Genomic DNA, 21,550 nt, shown 5'->3' on the forward strand with positions numbered 1-21,550 from the left:
TCTAAAACAGGTCTACACCAGGTCTAAAACCAGGTCTAAAACCAGGTCTAAAACCAGGTCTAAAATCAGGTCTAAAACCAGGACTAAACCAGGTCTATTTTACGACTAAACCAGGTTTATTTTAGGACTAAATCAGGTCTAAAACCAGGTCTAAAACAGGTCTACACCAGGTCTAAACCAGGTCTATTTTAGGACTAAACCAGGTCTATTTTAGAACTAAATCAGGTCTAAAGTCAGGTCTAAAACCAGGTCTAAAACCAGGACTAAACCTAAAAAAATCCCTAGAAAAAGAGACATTGTGACTGTGAGCGGGGTCGCCTCTCCACAGATCTGACCTGTAACTTGTTCTGGTTTGGTTTCCATGAAGATAGAAAGGTTTAAAGCCACACTGTGGAACATTCCAGACAAAGCAGTAACATCAGCGTTTGACGGAGCCTCTGCCAGAAAAGTTACACAATGCACCTTTAAAATTTGATGTGCTGTTGATTGGACATTTGTATTTAGTAATTTTTATTTAGTAATAGCAGCAGTGTCAGTTGGGGTACTCACATGTCTCCTGGTGTCAGTTGGGGTACTCACATGTCTCCTGGTGTCAGTTGGGGTACTCACATGTCTCCTGGTGTCAGTTGGGGTACTCACATGTCTCCTGGTGTCAGTTGGGGTACTCACATGTCTCCTGGTGTCAGTTGGGGTACTCACATGTCTCCGGGGTGTCAGTTGGGGTACTCACATGTCTCACATGTCTCGGGGGTGTCAGTTTGGGGTACTCACATGTCTCGGGGGTGTTAGTTGGGGTACTCACATGTCTCGGGGTGTAGGGGGTACTCACATGTCTCGGGGGTTTACTCTGGGTACTCACATGTCTCGGGGGTGTTACTCTGGGGTACTCACATGTCTCGGGGTGGCACTTTGCGGGTACTCACATGTCTCGGGGTGTTACTCTGGGGTACTCACATGTCTCGGGGTGTCAGTCTGGGGTACTCACATGTCTCGGGGGTGTTACTCTGGGGTACTCACATGTCTCGGGGTGTTACTTTGGGGTACTCACATGTCTCGGGGGTGTTTACTTTGGGGTACTCACATGTCTCGGGGGTGTTACTTTGGGGTACTCACATGTCTGGGGGTGTCAGTTGGGTACTCACATGTCTCGGGGGTGTTACTCTGGGGTACTCACATGTCTCGGGGGTGTTACTCTGGGGTACTCACATGTCTCGGGGTGGCATTTTGCGGGTACTCACATGTCTCGGGGTGGCACTTTGCGGGTACTCACATGTCTCGGGGTGTTACTCTGGGGTACTCCACATGTCTCGGGGGTGGCACTCTGGGGTACTCACATGTCTCGGGGGTGTTATTGGGTACTCACATGTCTCGGGGTGTTACTTTGGGGTACTCACATGTCTCGGGGGTGTTACTTTGGGGTACTCACATTCTCAGGGGTGTTACTTTGGGGTACTCACATGTCACATGTCTCAGGGGTGTTACTTTGGGTACTCACATGTCTCGGGGGGGTTACTCATGTCTGGTGGTTGGTACTCACATGTCTCGGGGTGTCAGTTGGGGTACTCACATGTCTCGGGGTGTACTCTGGGTACTCACATGTCTCGGGGGTGTTACTCTGGGGTACTCACATGTCTCGGGGGTGGTACTCTGGGGTACTCACATGTCTCGGGGGTGTTACTCTGGGGTACTCACATGTCTCGGGGGTGTCAGTTGGGGTACTCACATGTCTCGGGGGTGGCACTCTGGGGTACTCACATGTCTCGGGGGTGTTACTCTGGGGTACTCACATGTCACATGTCTCGGGGGTGTCAGTACTTTGGGGTACTCACTCACATGTCTCGGTACTCGTCTCGGGGTGTTACTCTACATGTCTCGGGGGTGTTACTCTGGGGTACTCACATGTCTCGGGGGTGTTACTTTGGGGTACTCACATGTCTCGGGGGTGGCACTGCAGCTTGAGGATGGGCGAGGGGAAGCGGAACCTCTGGTCACAGTCTCCGGTCAGGACGTCCCACTGAGACACGATGTTGTCGGTGGAGGCGCTCACCAGCTTGTGCCCGTCTCTGCTCCAGCTGCCACAGACACACGGAGGAGGGCATCTGAGGTACTCTGAGGTAATCTGAGGCACGGGGAGGGCACCAGACACACGGGAGCGGGCACCAGACACACAAGGAGGGCATCAGACACACAGGAGCGGGCATCAGACACACAGGGAGGGCACCAGACACACGGGAGCGGGCACCAGACACACGGGGAGCGGGCATCAGACACACAGGAGCGGGCACCAGACACACAGGAGCGGGCATCAGACACACAGAGCGGGCATCAGACACACAGGAGCGGGCATCAGACACACAGGAGCGGGCACCAGACACACAAGGAGGGCATCAGACACACAGGAGCGGGCAACAGACAGACGGGAGCGGGCATCAGACACACGGGAGCGGGCATCAGACACACAAGGAGGGCATCAGACACACAAGGAGGGCATTCAGACACACAGGAGCGGGGCATCAGACACACAGGAGCGGCATCAGACACACGGGAGCGACACACGGAGAGGGGCATCAGACACACGGGAGCGGCACAGGTGTGGGCACAGGAGGGCATCAGACACACAGGGGCGGGCATCAGACACAGGGAGTGGGCATCAGATACACGGAGCGGGCACCAGACACACGGGAGCGGGCACCAGACACACAGGAGGGCATCAGACACACCAAGGAGGGCATCAGACACACAAGGAGGGCACCAGACACACAGGAGCGGGGCATCAGACACACGGGAGCGGGCACCAGACACACAAGGAGGGCATCAGACACACGGGAGCGGGCACCAGACACACGGGAGCGGGCACCAGACACACAGGAGGGGCCACCAGACACACAAGGAGGCATCAGACACACAGGAGCGGGCATCAGACACACAGGGGTGGGCGCGGGAGGGCATCAGACACACAGGAGCGGGCATCAGACACACAGGAGCGGGCATCAGACACACAGGAGCGGGATCAGACACACAGGACACACAGGAGCGGGCATCAGACACAAGGACGGGCATCAGACACACAGGAGCGGGCATCAGACACACAGGAGCGGCATCAGACACACAAGGAGGGCATCAGACACACAAGGAGGGGCACCAGGACACACAGGGGCACCAGACACACAGGAGCGGGCATCAGACACACAGGAGCGGGCATCAGACACACAGGAGCGGGCATCAGACACACAGGAGCGGGCATCAGACACACAAGGAGGCATCAGACACAAGCGGGCATCAGACACACAAGGAGGGGCATCAGATACACAGGAGCGGGCACCAGACACACAAGGAGGGCATCAGACACACAGGAGCGGGCACCAGACACACAGGAGCGGGCACCAGACACACAAGGAGGGCATCAGACACACAGGAGCGGGCATCAGACACACAAGGAGGGCATCAGATACACAGGAGCGGGCACCAGACACACAAGGAGGGCATCAGACACACAGGAGCGGGCATCAGACACACAGGGGGGCATCAGACACACACAAGAGGGCATCAGACACACGGGAGCGGGCATCAGACACACGGGAGTGGGCAGACACACGGGAGCGGGCATCAGACACACAAGGAGGGCATCAGACACACAGGAGCGGGCATCAGACACCAGACACACAAGGAGGGCATCACACACGGGCGGCGGCACAGACACACGGGAGCGGGCATCAGACACACAGGAGCGGGCACCAGACACACGGGAACGGGCATCAGACACACGGGAGTGGGCATCAGACACACGGGAGCGGGCATCAGACACACGGGAGCGGGCATCAGACACACAAGGAGGGCATCAGACACACGGGAGCGGGCATCAGACACACAGGGGCGGGCATCAGACACACAGGGGCGGGCGCGGGAGGGCATCGGGCGCGGGAGGGCACCACAGGGCGTACCACAGGGAGCAGACCGGGTGGATGTGGGCGCTGATGATCTTGGCGATGCCGCGGGTGAGGAAATCCCAGATGACGATGCGCCCGTCGTTACAGCCCACGGCCAGCAGGGTGCCCCAGCGGTTAAACGTGCAGGTGAGCGCCATGCTGATGCAGTCCAGAGTGCCATCCGCTTCCTGTGGGCACGCAAACGCACAACTCAACGCACGAACGCACAACTGAACACACAACAAACACACACAACGAACACACACAACGACACACACACACAAACACAACACACAAACGCAAACAACAACACACACAACAGTCCAGAGCGCCGTCCGCTTCCTGTGGGCACGCAAACACACAACTCAACGCACAAACACACAACTCAACGCACAAACACACAACTCAACGCAAACACACAACTCAACGCACAAACGCACAACTCAACGCACAAACGCACAACTCAACACACAAACACACAACTCAACACGCAAACACACAACTCAACACGCAAACGCACAACTCAACACGCAAACGCACAACTCTACACGCAAACGCACAACTCTACACGCAAACGCACAACTCTACACGCAAACGCACAACTCTACACGCAAACGCACAACTCAACACGCAAACACACAACTCAACACACTAACACACAACTCAACACGCAAACACACAACTCAACACGCAAACACACAACTCAACACACTAACACACAACTCAACACGCAAACACACAACTCAACGCACAAACACACAACTCAACACACAAACACACAACTCAACACTAAACAGCACAACTCAAACACACTAACACACAACTCAAACACGCAAACGCACAACAACATCAACACGCAAACGCACAACTCAACACGCAAACACACAACTCAACACGCAAACACACAACTCAACACGCAAACACACAACTCAACACGCAAACACACAACTCAACACGTAAACACACAACTCAACACGCAACACACACTCAACACACAAACGCACAACGTCAACACGCAAACACACAACGCACAAACACACACTCTACACGCAAACGCAAACACACTAAAACGCACAACTCAACGCAAACGCACAACTCAACACGCAAAAACGCACAACTCAACACGCAAACACACAACTCAACACGCAAACACACAACTCAACACACACACACTCAACACGCAAACACACAACTCAAACACAAAACAACACAACACAACACAACACACAACTCAACACGCAAACACACAACTCAACACGCAAACACACAACTCAACACAAACACACAACTCAACACGCAAACACACAACTCAACACGCAAACACACAACTCAACACGCAAACACACAACTCAACACACACCAAGACTGAACACACAAAGTCTGAGTGATTTGGGGAAAATATCAAAGTGTGATTTTTGTGATTAAATTTGTGATTTTGGTTTTAATAACAGGATTCTGTCAGAGACGCACCGATACCGATACCGATACTGAACATTTTGGATTTTCTACAAATAAATCCACCGATTTTTGACACATTTAGTCCCAGAACGTGGGACGTGGGAATGTGGTTTAGTCCTGGTTCCGTCCTGGTTCCGTCCTGGTTCAGTCCTGGTTCAGTCCTCATTTAATCCTGGGTTAGACCTGGTTTAGTCCTGAGTTTGGGTTTGGATTCAGTCCTGGTTTAGACCTCGTTTAGTCCTGGTTTATTCCTAGTTTAGACCTCGTTTAGAGCTAGTTTAGACCTCGTTTAGACCTCGTTTAGATCTCGTTTAGATCTCGTTTAGACCTGGTTTAGACCTCGTTTAGACCTCATTTTGTCCTAGTTTAGACCTCATTTAGACCTTGTTTAGTCCTAGTTTAGACCTCGTTTAGACCTCATTTTGTCCTATTTTAGACCTACCTCGTTTAGACCTAGTTTAGACCTCATTTTGTCCTCCTTTAGACCTAATTTAGACCTTATTTTGTCCTCGTTTAGACCTAGTTTAGACCTCATTTAGACCTAATTTTGTCCTAGTTTAGACCTCATTTAGACCTCATTTTGTCCTCGTTTAGACCTAGTTTAGACCTCATTTATTCCTCGTTTAGACCTAGTTTAGACCTCATTTATTCCTCGTTTAGACCTAGTTTAGACCTCATTTTGTCCTCGTTTAGACCTCGTTTAGACCTCATTTTGTCCTAGTTTAGACCTCGTTTAGACCTGGTTCAGACCTGGTTTAAACCTGGTTTAGACCTGGTTTGACGTGAAGAATAAATAAATTACAGAACACGATTGGATTTCTGTGTAAAAATGTTTTAAAAAAACAAGTCAAAAATATTGGTATCGGTATCGCAAACAAACACAGAATAACACACACACACACACGAGTCCTTTTGGGGATGGAAAATATTTACGGATACACAAGGAACAAACTAAATCTGGACTTTTTCATCACAAAAATCACCGTAATGTCGATAAAAATAAAAATATGAAAACAAACACTCACCTCTGGATAATTCTGCCCGAACGACTCTGCAACAAACACAGGACAATCACTGTACTGCTCGATTTAATAAAAACTTCAGCGTTTTCATCTTAAAAAATAAATCAATAAAAATTTTGTACCATGAACAGTAAAATTATCAGATTAAAGAAGCATTATGGAACTTTTCAGGCGGAGGTGCAACGGTCGTCCTTTAACCGTTTAACGAAATCTTTAAAAAAGGCTTTCGAAACATCAAGCAAAAAAATTATAAATCAAAATACCAAAATAAAAACAAAAAAAAAAACATCTAAGAAAAACTAAAATTAAAAATATCAGACTGAAATTAAATTATTTGTGGAATTGTGTCAAATCTTCGTTTCTGTCTCTTTTGTTTGTTTTTTTTCCCCCATGTCCTTCTCAGTTTTGTTTGGTTCTGATTCTTCTTCTTGTTGGTTTAGTCCTGGTTTAGTCCTGGTTTAGTCCTAAAATAGACTTGGTTTAGTCCTGGTTTAGACCTGGTTTAGACCTGGTTTAGTCCTGGTTTATGGTCTATGCCAGGGTACTGGAGAGGAGAATCCGGCCGATAGTCGAACCTCAGATCCAGGAGGAGCAGTGTGGTTTTCGTCCTGGCCGTGGAACACTGGACCAGCTCTACACTCTCCATCGGTGCTCGAGGTTCATGGGAGTTTGCCCAACCAGTCCACATGTGTTTTGTGGATCTGGAGAAGGCATTCGACCGTGTCCCTCGTGGTGTCCTGTGGGGGGTGCTCTGGGAGTATGGGGTCCGGGGCCCTTTGCTAAGGGCTGTCCGGTCCCTGTATGACCGGAGCAGGAGCTGTGTTCATTGCCGGCAGTAAGTCAGACCTGTTCCCGGTGCATGTTGGACTCCGCCAGGGCTGCCCTTTGTCACCGGTTCTGTTCATTGTATTTATGGACAGAATTTCTAGGCGCAGTCAGGGGCCGGAGGGTCCGGTTTGGGGACCACAGGATCTCATCTCTGCTGTTTGTGGATGATGTTGTTCTGTTGGCTTCATCGAGCCAGGACCTGCAATGTGCACTGGGGCGGTTTGCAGCCGAGTGTGAAGCGGCTGGGATGAAGATCAGTTCTTCTAAGTCTGAGGCCATGGTTCTCGACCGGAAAAAGGTGGCTTGCCCTCTCCGGGTGGGTGGGGAGTCTTTGCCTCAAGTGGAGGAGTTCAAGTATCTCGGGGTCTTGTTCACGAGTGAGGGAAGGACGGAACGGGAGATTGACAGGCGGATCGGTGCAGCTTCAGCAGTGATGCGGTCGCTGTATCGGTCGTTGTGGTGAAGAGGAGCTGAGTCGAAAGGCGAAGCTCTCGATTTACCGGTCAGTCTTCGTTCCTACTCTCACCTCTGGTCATGAGCTCTGGGTAGTGACCGAAAGGACGAGATCGCGGATACAAGCGCTCGAAATGAGTTTCCTCCGCAGGGTGGCTGGGCGCTCCCTTAGAGACAGAGTGAGGAGCTCAGTCACACGGGAGGAGCTCGGAGTAGAGCCGCTGCTCCTCCACATTGAGAGGAGCCAGTTGAGGCTCGGGCATCTGTTCCGGATGCCTCCTGGGTGCCTCCCTCAGGAGGTGTTCTGGGCATGTCCCACCGGGAGGAGGCCCCGGGGAAGACCCAGGACACGCTGGAGGGACTATGTCTCTCGGCTGGCCTGGGAACGCCTCGGGGTCCCCCCGGAGGAGCTGGAGGACGTGTCTGGGGTGAAGGAAGTCTGGGAGTCCCTGCTTGGGCTGCTGCCCCCGCGACCCGGCCCCGGATAAGCGGACGAAAATGGATGGATGGATAGTCCTGGTTTAGTCCTGGTTTAGTCCTAAAATAGACCTGGTTTAGTCCTAAAATAGACCTGGTTTAGTCCTAAAATAGTCCTAGTTTAGACCTTGTTTAGTCCTAAAATAGTCCTAGTTTAGACCTTGTTTAGTCCTAAAATAGACCTGGTTTAGTCCTAAAATAGACCTGGTTTAGTCCTAAAATAGACCTGGTTTAGTCCTAAAATAGTCCTAGTTTAGACCTTGTTTAGTCCTAAAATAGACCTGGTTTAGTCCTGGTTTCATAAACATCACATCAAACTTCATTTTCCTCCTCTCCTTTTACAGGTTTGATCTTTTTCAGGTTTTAGCTCCAAAAAAACGAATTCTTTCCAAACTGAGTCACGTTTTATTTTTATTTTATTTTATTTATTTTTCGTTTTATTTGTTTTGGCTTTTAGCATCGGGGGCTAACTCGCGCTGCTAACGACAAAAACCCACCAAACCCCGCGGCCTGGACTCACCGAGCAGCTCCAGGTTCATGGTGACGGCGGCGCGGGGCCAAAACTCTCCCAAGATCCTGCGGGTTTGATGTAAATGTTGCGGGTTTTTGTTTTGTTGTTGTTTTTTTGCGGTGCTCCGGTGCGCGATGTTAGCCTCGTTAGCCTGCTGTTAGCGCGCCGCACGAAGGACCCAAACACACAGGTGTCCTCTGAGCGCCTGAGTACAACGGAGTATATTTAAAAAAAAAAAAAAAAAAAAAAAAAAAAAACATGCTGGCGCTACGAGAAGAAAGTCGTAGTCAAAATAAAGTCGTAAATTTATGAGAATAAACTCGTAAATTTATGAGAATAAACTCGTAATTTTATGAGAATAAAGTCGTAATTTTATGAGAATAAAGTCGTAGTCAAAATAAAGTCGTAAATTTATGAAAATAAACTCGTAATTTTATGAGAATAAACTCTTAGTCAAAATAAAGTCGTAATATTATGAGAATAAAGTCGTAATATTATGAGAATAAAGTCGTAATTTTATGAGAATAAAGTCGTAATTTTATGAGAATAAAGTCGTAGTCAAAATAAAGTCGTAATTTTATGAGAATAAAGTCGTAATATTATGAGAATAAAGTCGTAATTTTATGAGAATAAAGTCGTAGTCAAAATAAAGTCGTAATTTTATGAGAATAAAGTCGTAATTTTATGAGAATAAAGTCGTAATTTTATGAGAATAAAGTCGTAATTTTAAGAGAATAAAGTCGTAATTTTATGAGAATAAATTCGTACTTTTAAGAGAATAAAGTCGTAATTTTATGAGAATAAAGTCGTAATTTTATGAGAATAAATTCGTACTTTTAATAGAATAAAGTCGTAATTTTATGAGAATAAAGTCGTAATTTTAAGAGAATAAAGTCGTAATTTTATGAGAATAAATTCGTACTTTTAAGAGAATAAAGTCGTAATTTTATGAAAATAAAGTCGTAGTCAAAATAAAGTCATAATATTAGGAGAACATCGGCTGCTCGTGGAGCATGGAACATTTGGAGCATTTTGTAAAAGAGAAGAATCTGTGGATCATTCGTTCATTCGACTGAACCAGGACTAAAACAGGACTAAACCAGGTCTAAAACAGGACTAAACCAGGTCTAAAAACTAAACCAGGACTAAACCAGGTCTAAAACCAGGACTAAACCAGGACTAAACCAGGACTAAACCAGGACTAAACCAGGACTAAACCAGGACTAAACCAGGACTGAACCAGGACTAAACCAGGACTGAACCAGGACTAAACCAGGACTGAACCAGGACTAAACCAGGTCTAAAGCAGGTCTAAAACTGGTCTGGTTCAGTCCTGTTTTAGTCCTGGTTTAGTCCCGGTGCAGTGCTCGGTCTCCTCCGGCTGTGGGCGCTGTCTCCTCCTCTGTCCCCGCACACGGAGCTCCCACACGGGGGCAGAAGCAGCGGCTGTGTCCGGCTCCGGAGCTCCAGCAGCAGCAGCGGCAGTAGCTGCAGAAGCGGCGGCAGAAGCAGAAGCAGCGGCCGCGGTCTCTGTGTTGTCCTCCCCGCCCGACCCCGGCCCTCCGCGGCAGAGCTCCGCGCGGACACCGGCCTCTCCTCCGGCACCGTCAGCGGGGACCTGGGCTCGCCCCGCGCCCCGGCCTCGGAGCGATGGAGCCGGACAAGCTGGACGAGAGCGACTGGCGGTACCACGGAGAGGGGAACAAGAGCCTGGTGGTGTCGCACATTCAGGTGAGGCGCTAGCCCCGCTCCCGCACGCCTCCGCCGGCTTCAGCGCCCGCGATCGCCCGCCGACAGAACCCCCGGCCGGGCAAAGCGCTCCGCCCGACCGCCGCCCGTCTTTTCACCGACATGTCATCGCCGCCGAGCCGAGTCTGGCGCCCCTGAACCCGGCTGTGGGCGTTAGCTCCGGGGCTAGCCTGTTAGCCGCCTCTGGAGCTCAGTGGACACCCGTTAAAGGGCTCAGTCTTCCGGTTTAGACGTTACAACTGTTCTAGTCCTGGTTTAGACCTGGTTTAGACCTGGTTTAGACCTGGTTTAGACCTGGTTTAGTCCGGTTTTTGTCCTGTTTGGGTCTTGTTTTAGTCCTGGTTGAGTCCTGTTTTGGTCCCGGTTTAGTCCAGTTTGAGTCCTGGTTTAGTCCAGTTTGAGACTTTTGGTCTTGTTTTAGTCCTGTTTTAATCCTGGGTTAGTCCTGGTTGAGTCCTGTTTGGGTCTTGTTTTAGTCCTGGATCAGTCCTGTTTTGGTCCTGTTTTAGTTTAGTTTTAGTTTTGTTTTAGTCCTGTTTTCGTCCTGGTTTAGTCCTGTTATAGTCCTGGTTCAGTCCTGTTTTGGTCAAATTTGAGTCCAGTTTGAGTCCAGTTTTGGTCCTGGTTTAGTCCTGTTTGAGTCCTGTTTTAGTCTTGTTTTAGTCCTGTTCTGGGCCCGTTTTGGTCCTGGTTTAGTCCAGTTTGAGCCCTGGTTTAGTCCTGGTTTACTCCTTTTTTGGTCCTGCTTTAGACCTGGTTTAGTCCTGTTTTAGACCTGGTTTAGTCCTGTTTTAGACCTGGTTTAGTCCTGCTTTAGACCTGGTTTAGTCCTGTTTTAGACCTGGTTTAGTCCTGTTTTAGTCCTGTTTTAGACCTGGTTTAGACCTGGTTTAGTCCTGGTTTACTCCTGTTTTAGTTTAGTTTTATTCCTTTTTTGGTCCTGGTTCAGTCCTGTTTTAGTCCTGTTTTAGTTTTGTTTTAGTCCTGTTTTCGTCCTGGTTTAGTCCTGTTATAGTCCTGGTTCAGTCCTGTTTTGGTCAAATTTGAGTCCAGTTTTGGTCCTGGTTTAGTCCTGTTTTAGTTTTGTTTTAGACCTGTTTTGGTCCAGTTTTAGTCCTGATTAAACCTTTGTCTGTTTACTGAAACTGTCTTCTGAAGAAACGACTGAATAAAGTTAAATAAATAATAATAATAATAATAATAAATAAAGTTGGCGCAGGTGGTTGAGCTTCAGAAAACATCACCACGGACGTTTATTTAAAAGAAAACCTGACTCTGACTCTCGTCGTTTCCCGTTTTTCTAATTCTAAATATCGATGACGGTTTATGCCCGAAAAGCGAAGAAAAGTGCGAGAAAAACGGGAAGTTGAGACGAGGATTCCCTTTGCCGTTGCACAATCTCCCCGGGACGGTTCACACCCGAGGACGGACTTTTGGTTTAGACCTGGTTTAGTCTCAGTTTAGACCTGGTTTAGTTTTGGCTCCGACTTTAGCAGAAAAAAAAAAAGATGTAAAGTTACTCACAAAAATGCCAAAATATTTGACCGGATTTGGAAGTTTTCCAACTTAAGTTTTGTCCATTTTCATTTAAAATCAGCTCTAAAATCAATATTCCAAACAACGCTCACTAGTTTAGACCTGGTTTATAGATTATAACTGTTTTAGTCCTGTTTGAGTCCTCTTTTAGTCCTGTTTTGGTCCTGGTTTGAGTCCTGGTTGAGTTCTGTTTTAGTTCTGGTTTAGTCCTGTTTTGGTCCTTTTTTAGTCCAGTTTTAGTCCAGTTTTTCTCCTTTTTTGAGTCCTGGTTTGAGTTTGGTTTGAGTCCAGTTTTGGTCCTTTTTTTAGTCTTGTTTTGGTCCTTTTTTTAGTCTTGTTTTAGTCCTGTTTTCGTCCTGGTTTAGTCCTGTTTTAGTCCTGGTTGAGTCCTGTTTTGGTCCTGTTTTAGTCCTGTTTTGGTTCCGGTTGAGGCCAGTTTGAGTCCTGTTTTAGTCTTGTTTTGGTCCATTTTTAGTCCTGATTGAGTCCTGGTTTGAGGCCAGTTAGAGTCCTGTTTTAGTCCTGTTTGAATCCTGGTTGAGTTCTGGTTTAGTCCTGGTTGAGTTCTGGTTTGAGTCCTGGTTTTAGTCCGAGTTTAGACCGGGCCACTTGCTTTGAGTGGATACTGAAAACCAGAGACTCTAAAATTAGTCGTCCCCTTAAGGACACACACAAGGCACATGCCCCAGTCGGCCCCTGTCGGCCCCAGTCGGCCCCTGTCGGCTCCTGTCGGACCCTGTCAGCCCCTGTCAGGATGAAGTGTTCTTAAATTTTCCTTAATCTTGTTTACTTAGTGCTGTTGACTGTGTGGTTTTTTGGACTTGTCTGAGCGTGTCGGTTCAGTGTGTGTTCAGTGTGTGTATAGTGTGTGTATAGTGTGTGTATAGTGTGTGTATAGTGTGTGTTCAGTGTGTGTTCAGTGTGTGTTCAGTGTGTGTTCAGTGTGTGTTTAGTGTGTGTTTAGTGTGTGTTCAGTGTGTGTTCAGTGTGTGTTCAGTGTGTGTTTAGTGTGTGTTTAGTGTGTGTTCAGTGTGTGTTCAGTGTGTGTTCAGTGTGTGTTCAGTGTGTGTTTAGTGTGTGTTCAGTGTGTGTTCAGTGTGTGTTCAGTGTGTGTTTAGTGTGTGTTCAGTGTGTGTTTAGTGTGTGTTTAGTGTGTGTATCAGTGTGTGTTCAGTGTGTGTTTAGTGTGTGTTAGTGTGTGTTCAGTGTGTGTTCAGTGTGTGTTTAGTGTGTGTTCAGTGTGTGTTCAGTGTGTGTTAGTGTGTGTTCAGTGTGTGTTTCAGTGTGTGTATAGTGTGTGTTCAGTGTGTGTTCAGTGTGTGTATAGCGTGTGTTCAGTGTGTGTATAGTGTGTGTTCAGTGTGTGTATAGTGTGTTCAGTGTGTGTTCAGTGTGTGTATAGTGTGTGTATAGTGTGTGTTCAGTGTGTGTTCAGTGTGTGTTCAGTGTGTGTGTGTCAGTGTGTGTAGTAGTGTGTGTGTGTGTGTCAGTGTGTGTGTGTGTGTGTGTGTGTGTCAGTGTGTGTTCAGTGTGTGTTCAGTGTGTGTATAGTGTGTGTTCAGTGTGTGTTCAGTGTGTGTTCATAGTGTGTGTGTGTGTCAGTGTGTGTTCAGTGTGTGTTCAGTGTGTGTTCAGTGTGTGTTCAGTGTGTGTGTGTGTATAGTGTGTGTATAGTGTGTGTATAGTGTGTGTATAGTGTGTGTTCAGTGTGTGTTCAGTGTGTGTATAGTGTGTGTTGTTAGTGTGTGTTCAGTGTGTGTTCAGTGTGTGTTCAGTGTGTGTTCAGTGTGTGTTCAGTGTGTGTTCAGTGTGTGTTCAGTGTGTGTTCAGTGTGTGTTCAGTATAGTGTGTGTATAGTGTGTGTTCAGTGTGTGTTCAGTGTGTGTTCAGTGTGTGTATAGTGTGTGTTCAGTGTGTGTTCAGTGTGTGTGTCAGTGTGTGTTCAGTGTGTGTTTGTGTGTGTTCAGTGTGTGTATAGTGTGTGTTCAGTGTGTGTTCAGTGTGTGTTTAGTGTGTGTTCAGTGTGTGTTCAGTGTGTGTTTAGTGTGTGTTTAGTGTGCGTTCAGTGTGTGTTCAGTGTGTGTTCAGTGTGTGTTCAGTGTGTGTTTCAGTGTGTGTTTAGTGTGTGTTTCAGTGTGTGTTCAGTGTGTGTTCAGTGTGTGTTCAGTGTGTGTTCAGTGTGTGTTCAGTGTGTGTTCAGTGTGTGTTTAGTGTGTGTGTCAGTGTGTGTTCAGTGTGTGTTCAGTGTGTGTTCAGTGTGTGTGTGTCAGTGTGTGTTTAGTGTGTGTTCAGTGTGTGTTTCAGTGTGTGTTTAGTGTGTGTTCAGTGTGTGTGTTCAGTGTGTGTTCAGTGTGTGTTCAGTGTGTGTTCAGTGTGTGTTTGTAGTGTGTTCAGTGTGTGTTCAGTGTGTGTTCAGTGTGTGTTAGTGTGTGTTCAGTGTGTGTTTAGTGTGTGTTTAGTGTGTGTTCAGTGTGTGTTCAGTGTGTGTTCAGTGTGTGTTTAGTGTGTGTTCAGTGTGTGTTCAGTGTGTGTTTAGTGTGTGTATAGTGTGTGTGTAGTAGTGTGTGTGTGTTCAGTGTTGTTCAGTGTGTGTTGTGTGTGTTTAGTGTGTGTTCAGTGTGTGTTAGTGTGTGTTTAGTGTGCGTTCAGTGTGTGTTCAGTGTGTGTTTAGTGTGTGTTTAGTGTGTGTTCAGTGTGTGTTCAGTGTGTGTTTAGTGTGCGTTCAGTGTGTGTTCAGTGTGTGTGTAGTGTGTGTATAGTGTGTGTTCAGTGTGTGTTTAGTGTGTGTTCAGTGTGTGTTCAGTGTGTGTTCAGTGTGTGTTCAGTGTGTGTATAGTGTGTGTTCAGTGTGTGTTCAGTGTGTGTTTAGTGTGTGTTCAGTGTGTGTTCAGTGTGTGTTCAGTGTGAGTGTGTGTTCAGTGTGTGTTCAGTGTGTGTTCAGTGTGTGTTAGTGTGTGTGTTCAGTGTGTGTTCAGTGTGTGTTCAGTGTGTGTATAGTGTGTGTATAGTGTGTGTTCAGTGTGTGTTCAGTGTGTGTTCAGTGTGTGTATAGTGTGTGTTCAGTGTGTGTGTGTTTAGTGTGTGTTCAGTGTGTGTTTAGTGTGTGTATAGTGTGTGTTCAGTGTGTGTTCAGTGTGTGTTCAGTTTACAATAACGACAATAAAGAGAAATGCAGAAAAAATTTGAAGAAAAGACTTAAAGAAACAACACGGTGAATATTACTGCTTTGTATTTGGTTCAGTCCTGGTTTTGTCCTGTTGTAATCCGTATTTTGGTCCTGTTTTAGTCCTGTTTTAAACCTGTTTTAGTCCTGTTTTGGTCCTGTTTGAATCCTGGTTTAGACCTGGTTTAGTCCCGTTTTGGTCCTGTTTTAGTCCTGTTTTAGTCCTGTTTTGGTCCTGTGTTGGTCCTGGTTTAGACCTGGTTTAGTCCTGTTTTAGTCCTGTTTTAATCCTGTTTAAACCTGTTTTAAACCTGTTTCAGTCCTGTTTTAGTCCTGGTTTAGTCCTGGTTTAAACCTGGTTTGGTCCTGTTTGAATCCTGGTTGAGTCCTGGTTTAGACCGGGCCACGTCTGTGCACTTGCTTTCAGAGTGGATATTTTATTAACATTTTTCAGCGTCGTTAGACTGGAGCAGTTTTCTTTGTGTTTATTTTTCAGTGTTGTTGGAGCTGAGGGTGAAAAAGAACAAATATTGACACGGGATCATCAGGTCGACGCCTCAACTCCTTTTATTTACGAAGAAAACCAGAGTAGCGACAATTACAGTTGGTTAAAAAAGTACTTGCGTAACACAGTGAGTCTGTTTAACCCGACCTTTTTGTTTGGGTCTTGTCCCCGTGTCTCCGTGAGGGCGGGGCACCTGGGCACACCTGGGCACACCCGGATTTATCTCGCGGCGCAGTAACGGTCCTGACCACGTAAACACTCAACTCCCAACGAAAAGGATTATTCGGACTTAAACTTAATTACGAAAAAAGCAGGTGATTTATTCCGTCGTCTACGGAAGCCGAGAGGGGTCGCAACAAATACAAATGCAACGAAACAACAAAAAGCCACAACAAACCAAAAAAAAAAGCCACAACATGCCGAAAAAAAAGACAGCAAACCAAAAAAAAGCCACAACACACCAGAAAAAATCCACAACACACCAAAAAAGCCACAACACACAGAAAAAAGGCACCACACACTGAAAAAAAGGCACAACACACCAAAAAAAAAGCCACAACACACCGAAAAAAAAGGCACAACACACCGAAAAAAAAGCCACAACACACCAAATAAAAGCCACAACACACCGAAAAAAGCCACAACACACCGAAAAAAGGCACAACACACCGAAAAAAGGCACAACACACCGAAAAAAAGCCACAACACACCGAAAAAAGGCTCAACACACTGAAAAAAAAGCCACAACACACCCAAAAAAGCCACAATACACCGAAAAAGCCACAACACACCGACAAAAGGCACCATTGAAAAAAAGTCACAACACACTGAAAAAAAGCCACAACACACCGAAAAAAAGCCACAACACACCGAAAAAAAGCCACAACACACAGAAAAAAAGCCACAACACACTGAAAAAAATCCACAACACACCGAAAAAAAAGCCACAACGGAAATGAGCGCGGGAGTCTATCTTGATGCAAAAGCCGCCCCAAATACAAATGCCACAACACAAACGCAAATGCCACAACACATAAAAATGCCACAACGGAAGTGACCGTGGGACTCTATTTTCGATCGAGCGGCAAGTGAAGAAGAAGAACTACAACGTGAAACAAATAATGATAAAACAATAAATTACTTTTACTTACGTTTCCATTTATGGAAACCGAACATGTCCAGGGAAAAACAGACGTTTGGTCACTCTACGCTACGCACAGCGACCAACATTCGGTTTGTCAATTAAAAATGAACATAATCGACCAAATTCTTAATGATCAGTTATCGTTTAAGCTGAAGTGTGTGTTTTCTTCCCAAAGACGTAAATCCGTTGGTGTCTCTATCCAATCAGAACCCCCCCCCCCCAGATGCTCAGACACATTCAATAAAAACGAATTTAAAGAGTTTTCCAGGGAAACCTCAATTCGGAATTATGATTTCCATCTGACTTTGGCGCGTAAGAGGGGGTCAGCCTTATCATCAGAAGGCTCTCTAGTCAGACGGTCCTGTAGTCAGAAGGTCCTGTAGTCAGAAGGTCCTGTAGTCAGAAGGTCCTGTAGTCAGAAGGTCCTCTAGTCAGAAGGTCCTGTAGTCAGAAGGTCCTGTAGTCAGAAGGTCCTCTAGTCAGAAGGTCCTCTAGTCAGAAGGTCCTCTAGTCAGAAGGTCCTCTAGTCAGAAGGTCCTCTAGTCAGAAGGCCCTCTAGTCAGAAGGCCCTCTAGTCAGAAGACCCTCTAGTCAGAAAATACATGTTCAGGTAGTGTTACAAATTGTTACAAATGAAATTGTATTTCAAGTTTTAAATATTTTAAAAAGTAAATATTAAAAGTAATAAATATATTAAACCCTTAAAATACAGCAAAAATGTTTGAGGAAATAATGATTTGGGTGGAAATGTCGTCTTAAGTGGAACAGGGTTAATAATTGTCTGATTTTCAGGCAACAACTTGCAAAATGTTCAGTAATTCGAGCTCTACAACCTTCATTTCAATTTTATTTTAAATCTTTTTCTTTTAATAAAGCATTGGTGGGTTTGTAAAACAACAAATTAAGTAATTCTGACCTTAGCTAATGCTGTTATGTATGATTATGTGTTTTCCTGTCAATATCTCTAAAAATGTTGATATTTAATTGGTGAACATCCAAAAGTTTACTTATTCTTCCCTGATATCCAGGGATTATTCCCTGTTGCTTTCATCAAATATACATTCAACTGTTCAAGAGAAATGTTGCTGACAAACCAGTAGAAGAGGGAATGATTTTCTGACTAGTGGGCCTTCTGACTGGTGGGTTTTTCTGACTAGTGGGCCTTCTGATGATAAGGGTGTAACCGTGTAAGAGAAAGATGACACCTGCGAGTCCCAAGAACCGAGTCAGAGTCTTAACTACACACAGAGTTTTACGTTGACACAGATTATGTAATGTCAAAACATCACAATGTCACTTTGCGGAAGAGTCACACCCGCTCGGCCAAACGTCGTCTGAACATGTACAGCTTTGTACCTTTTAGAAACACACACACACACGCAGCACCATGTCAGGGTCAGGCACACGGTTAACTCTGTTTTTGTATTGTATTTTAAATTAAATCCTCACAGTATCCACCCTTTGCGCCTTTACAATAACCTCTCTGTCTGAAATGGTTTTCAGTTTGAGCTGCGCCTGTCAGGGTCACGGAACGTCACCTGTCAAAGCAGAAGTTAAAGCCGATTTCTAAAGGAGTTTATAAAAGAGTTTTGTGTTTAAAACCTTCCTCATGTGTCATTCATCGTTCTGAAAAAAAAGAAATGTGAATGAAAACATGAGAGAAAACGTTTGGACCGGTCGTGTACGTGACAAAACATTTGGACCGGTCGTGTACATCGAAAACTTCTGGACCGTTCCTGTACGTCGAAAACATTTGGACCGGTCGTGTACGTCGAAAACATTTGGACCGGTCGTGTACGTCGAAAACATTTGGACCGGTCGTGTACGTCAAAAACATTTGGACCGGTCGTGTACGTCGAAAACATTTGGACCGGTTGTGTATGTCGAAAACTTCTGGTCCGGTCATGTATGTCACTATGTGAGAAAATGTTTGGACCGGTCGTGTACATGAGAAAATGTTTGGACCGGTCGTGTACATGAGAAAATGTTTGGACCGGTCGTGTACATGGAAAACGTTTGGACCGGTCTTGTACGTGGAAAACGTTTGTACCGGTCGTGTATGTGAGAAAACGTTAGTACCGGTCGCGTACGTCGAAGACGTTTGGACCGCTCGTGTACGTGACAAAACATTTGTACTGGTCGTGTACGTCAAACGCTTGTACCGGTCGTGTACGTGACAAAACGTTTGTACCGGTCGCGTACGTGACAAAACTTTTGGACCGGTCGTGTACGTCGAAAACGTTTGTACTATTCGTAATTAAAGTTCCCGTGTAAACTTGGCAAATGTGAATGAAAAGGAGCAGAAAGAAGTTTAGACTTTTTCACGCAAAGTAAAACATTTCTAAAAACTGTTCCAACGTAATTTAAACATTTATCAGCAAATTATTTTCGCGACATACACAACATTAAATCCTTGTTAATGAACACAAAACAACCGTTCATACTTTATTTTAGCACATCATGTTGGACATTTTTGTAAAACACTTGAATAGATTTTGAAGCTCTGAGTTTTTGAGAAGCTCACAACTTTTTACCCAAACACATTTTTCTACTGATGTTGTCCTAAAACTGTTTTGTTGTAAAGATTTCAGTTCCTCTTTTTGTAAATTCTCTTGGAGATTTGTGGGACAGACATGCTCATTTACTTTGTACATAAAGTCGAGTCTGTTAAAGTTCCGTAAAAGCAAAACTGGATTAACGTAATTTTACAAACACTTCCCCAAACTTCAACACAATCGGCCAAATCTGGAACAATCGGTGAATTATACAACAGATACAACAGATACAACGCGCTCCTGTTTAACGACTCTGGACTGAATGTGACGCAGCTGTTGTTTGTGATCATTTCATTTTTGATCTAATGGCATTTCCAAAAACTGAACTCATCATGTGCTCGCTCCGTTTCCTCATCTCCGGTGAATCATGCAACAATGACACACTTTTTCCTACCACGAAAAACAAACAAAAAAATAAATAATAATAATTTTAAAAATAAATAAATAGTTAATTAATAAAAAAGTATAACAATAATAATGATAATAGTAATAATAATAATAATAATAATAATAGATAAAAATAATGAAATAAATAATAATACAATAAAATAATAAAATAAAATAAATAATTAATAAATACATAATAATAAATAAATACTAAATAATAATAATAATAGCATTTTTTTTTTACTGATATTTAAGGACGATCTGTTACAATAAAACCAGTTTATTTTTTTATTCCTTTTCTGCAACTTCTAGTCCAGGGTTGGATAGTTGTTGTTTTTTTTTTTGTTTTTTTCCTGGGGCCACATGAGAAACAGAAAATATTGTGGAGCCAAAAAGCTGAACTTAATTCTGCAAAATATGAATTGTATTGAATCCGTGTGTTGTTTGTTCATTTGTTTTTCAATATAAAACTAAAATAAGAAAACGATAAAAACAACAGTTTTCTTCGTTATTTGTCTCCAAAACCAAAACCTTTTTTCAGTTTTCCATTTTGTGTTTAAATTAAAAATGGAAAAAATGAATAACGGCCGTTTACATGACTTCCGTGACTGTGATGCCGAACTGAACCAGGACTGATCCAGGTCCAAGGGACCAGACCAGACCAGGACCAGGCCAGGACTAGAGTGAGACCAGAGCGGACTCTGAGCTTTGACTCCGAGCCTCCGTAGGGTCCGAGCCTCAGCTCTGAGCTCCGACCCTGCCGTGGGCTCTGAGCTTCCTGTCTGGTCCCGGTCTCAGTTCTGATCTCAGTTCTGATCTCAGTTCTGATCTCAGTTCTCTGATCTCAGTCCCGGTCTGGTCCCGGACCTGGATCAGTCCTGGTTCAGTCCATATGCGGTGCAAAAGTCCGACATCGCAGTCACGGAAGTCACATAAACGGCCGTTATCTTTTTTTTTCCATTTTTCATTTAAACACAAAATCGAAAAATAAAAAAAACGAATCATTATCTGTTTTTTTAATTTTGGTTTTGGAGACAAATAATGAAGAAAACTGTTTTTGATTTTATATTGAAAAACAAATGAACGGATGATACGCGGATTGTATTTCTCTATAAAAATCAGTAAATCTCATTGTTTATGTTCTGACGAAAATGAAAAAGTAAAGCTGCCTAACAAAAAAAAAAAAAAAACACCTCTAAATAAAAAAAAAATGCAGCTTTAGTCCAGGCAGGAGGGCAAATTATAAAATATGTTTATTTTCTAATTCCAAATGAGTTTAAACAGGCTGTCAGAGTCGACCAAAGGACTGTATCTAGAACCTCGTCAGTGTTCTGTCCTGAGTAAAACAGAGCAGCGGCGGCGGCGTCATTGTCATTGTACGATTACATTTGAACGTTTTAATCAAAGTAAAAGGAGAAAGGAGGGGCTGGTGTTTCCAACAGGAGAAGCTGCGCGTCCCGTCGAGTCCGGACACGTCAACCGCCTTCAGTTCCGTTTTTTTTTTTTTTATTGACGTAATCTCATTTCAATACATTAACAATGAGGCGTTTGTTGAGTCCGCCACGCCGACGGTTGAACCGCACGGCGACCTGTTTAACGAGAAACAAACACCCTGTCACTTGTTTCAGAATAATCGTCAGTGTTTCAAGTCTTTTTTTTTTTTTTTATTTGCAATTTATTCAGTGCTTTTTTGTCCACATAAATCATAATATACATGCTCTTTTTTTTTTTTCCCCCCACACATAAACTCAATATAAACATAGAAAGTAAAAAAAAAAAAAAAGCAATAATAATAATGATGATACTGAAAGGTTGTATAGAGGATTTTTTTTAAGG

The 21,550-nt window shown here is 45.0% G+C and overlaps 2 protein-coding genes across 3 annotated transcripts in view; one reads left to right on the top strand and one right to left on the bottom strand.

The window, feature by feature from the left end:
- Positions 1 to 8,868, bottom strand: part of rbbp5 (retinoblastoma binding protein 5) — a 31,202-nt gene extending 22,334 nt beyond the window's left edge. The window contains exons 1-4 of one of the 2 annotated variants that reach the window (XM_055158907.1): positions 8,685 to 8,868; positions 6,410 to 6,435; positions 3,942 to 4,114; positions 1,932 to 2,072 (exon numbers count right to left, since the gene is read on the bottom strand). In XM_055158907.1, coding sequence (XP_055014882.1) covers positions 1,932 to 2,072; positions 3,942 to 4,114; positions 6,410 to 6,435; positions 8,685 to 8,703 — 359 coding nt within the window. In that variant the 5' untranslated portion in view covers positions 8,704 to 8,868. The remainder of the gene's footprint in view (positions 1 to 1,931; positions 2,073 to 3,941; positions 4,115 to 6,409; positions 6,436 to 8,684) is intronic. The other variant, XM_055158908.1, reaches the window with a different exon arrangement.
- A 1,247-nt stretch (positions 8,869 to 10,115) lies between these two features.
- The window catches only part of ippk (inositol 1,3,4,5,6-pentakisphosphate 2-kinase), a 40,584-nt gene continuing 29,149 nt past the window's right edge, over positions 10,116 to 21,550 (top strand). The window contains exon 1 of the mRNA XM_055158910.1: positions 10,116 to 10,406. Within this exon, the coding sequence (XP_055014885.1) occupies positions 10,326 to 10,406 (81 nt within the window). The 5' untranslated portion in view covers positions 10,116 to 10,325. The remainder of the gene's footprint in view (positions 10,407 to 21,550) is intronic.

The sequence above is a fragment of the Boleophthalmus pectinirostris genome, unplaced genomic scaffold (assembly GCF_026225935.1).
Source record: "Boleophthalmus pectinirostris isolate CB_2022bp ecotype Guang Dong unplaced genomic scaffold, ASM2622593v1 HiC_scaffold_23, whole genome shotgun sequence".
Taxonomy (NCBI): domain Eukaryota; kingdom Metazoa; phylum Chordata; class Actinopteri; order Gobiiformes; family Gobiidae; genus Boleophthalmus; species Boleophthalmus pectinirostris.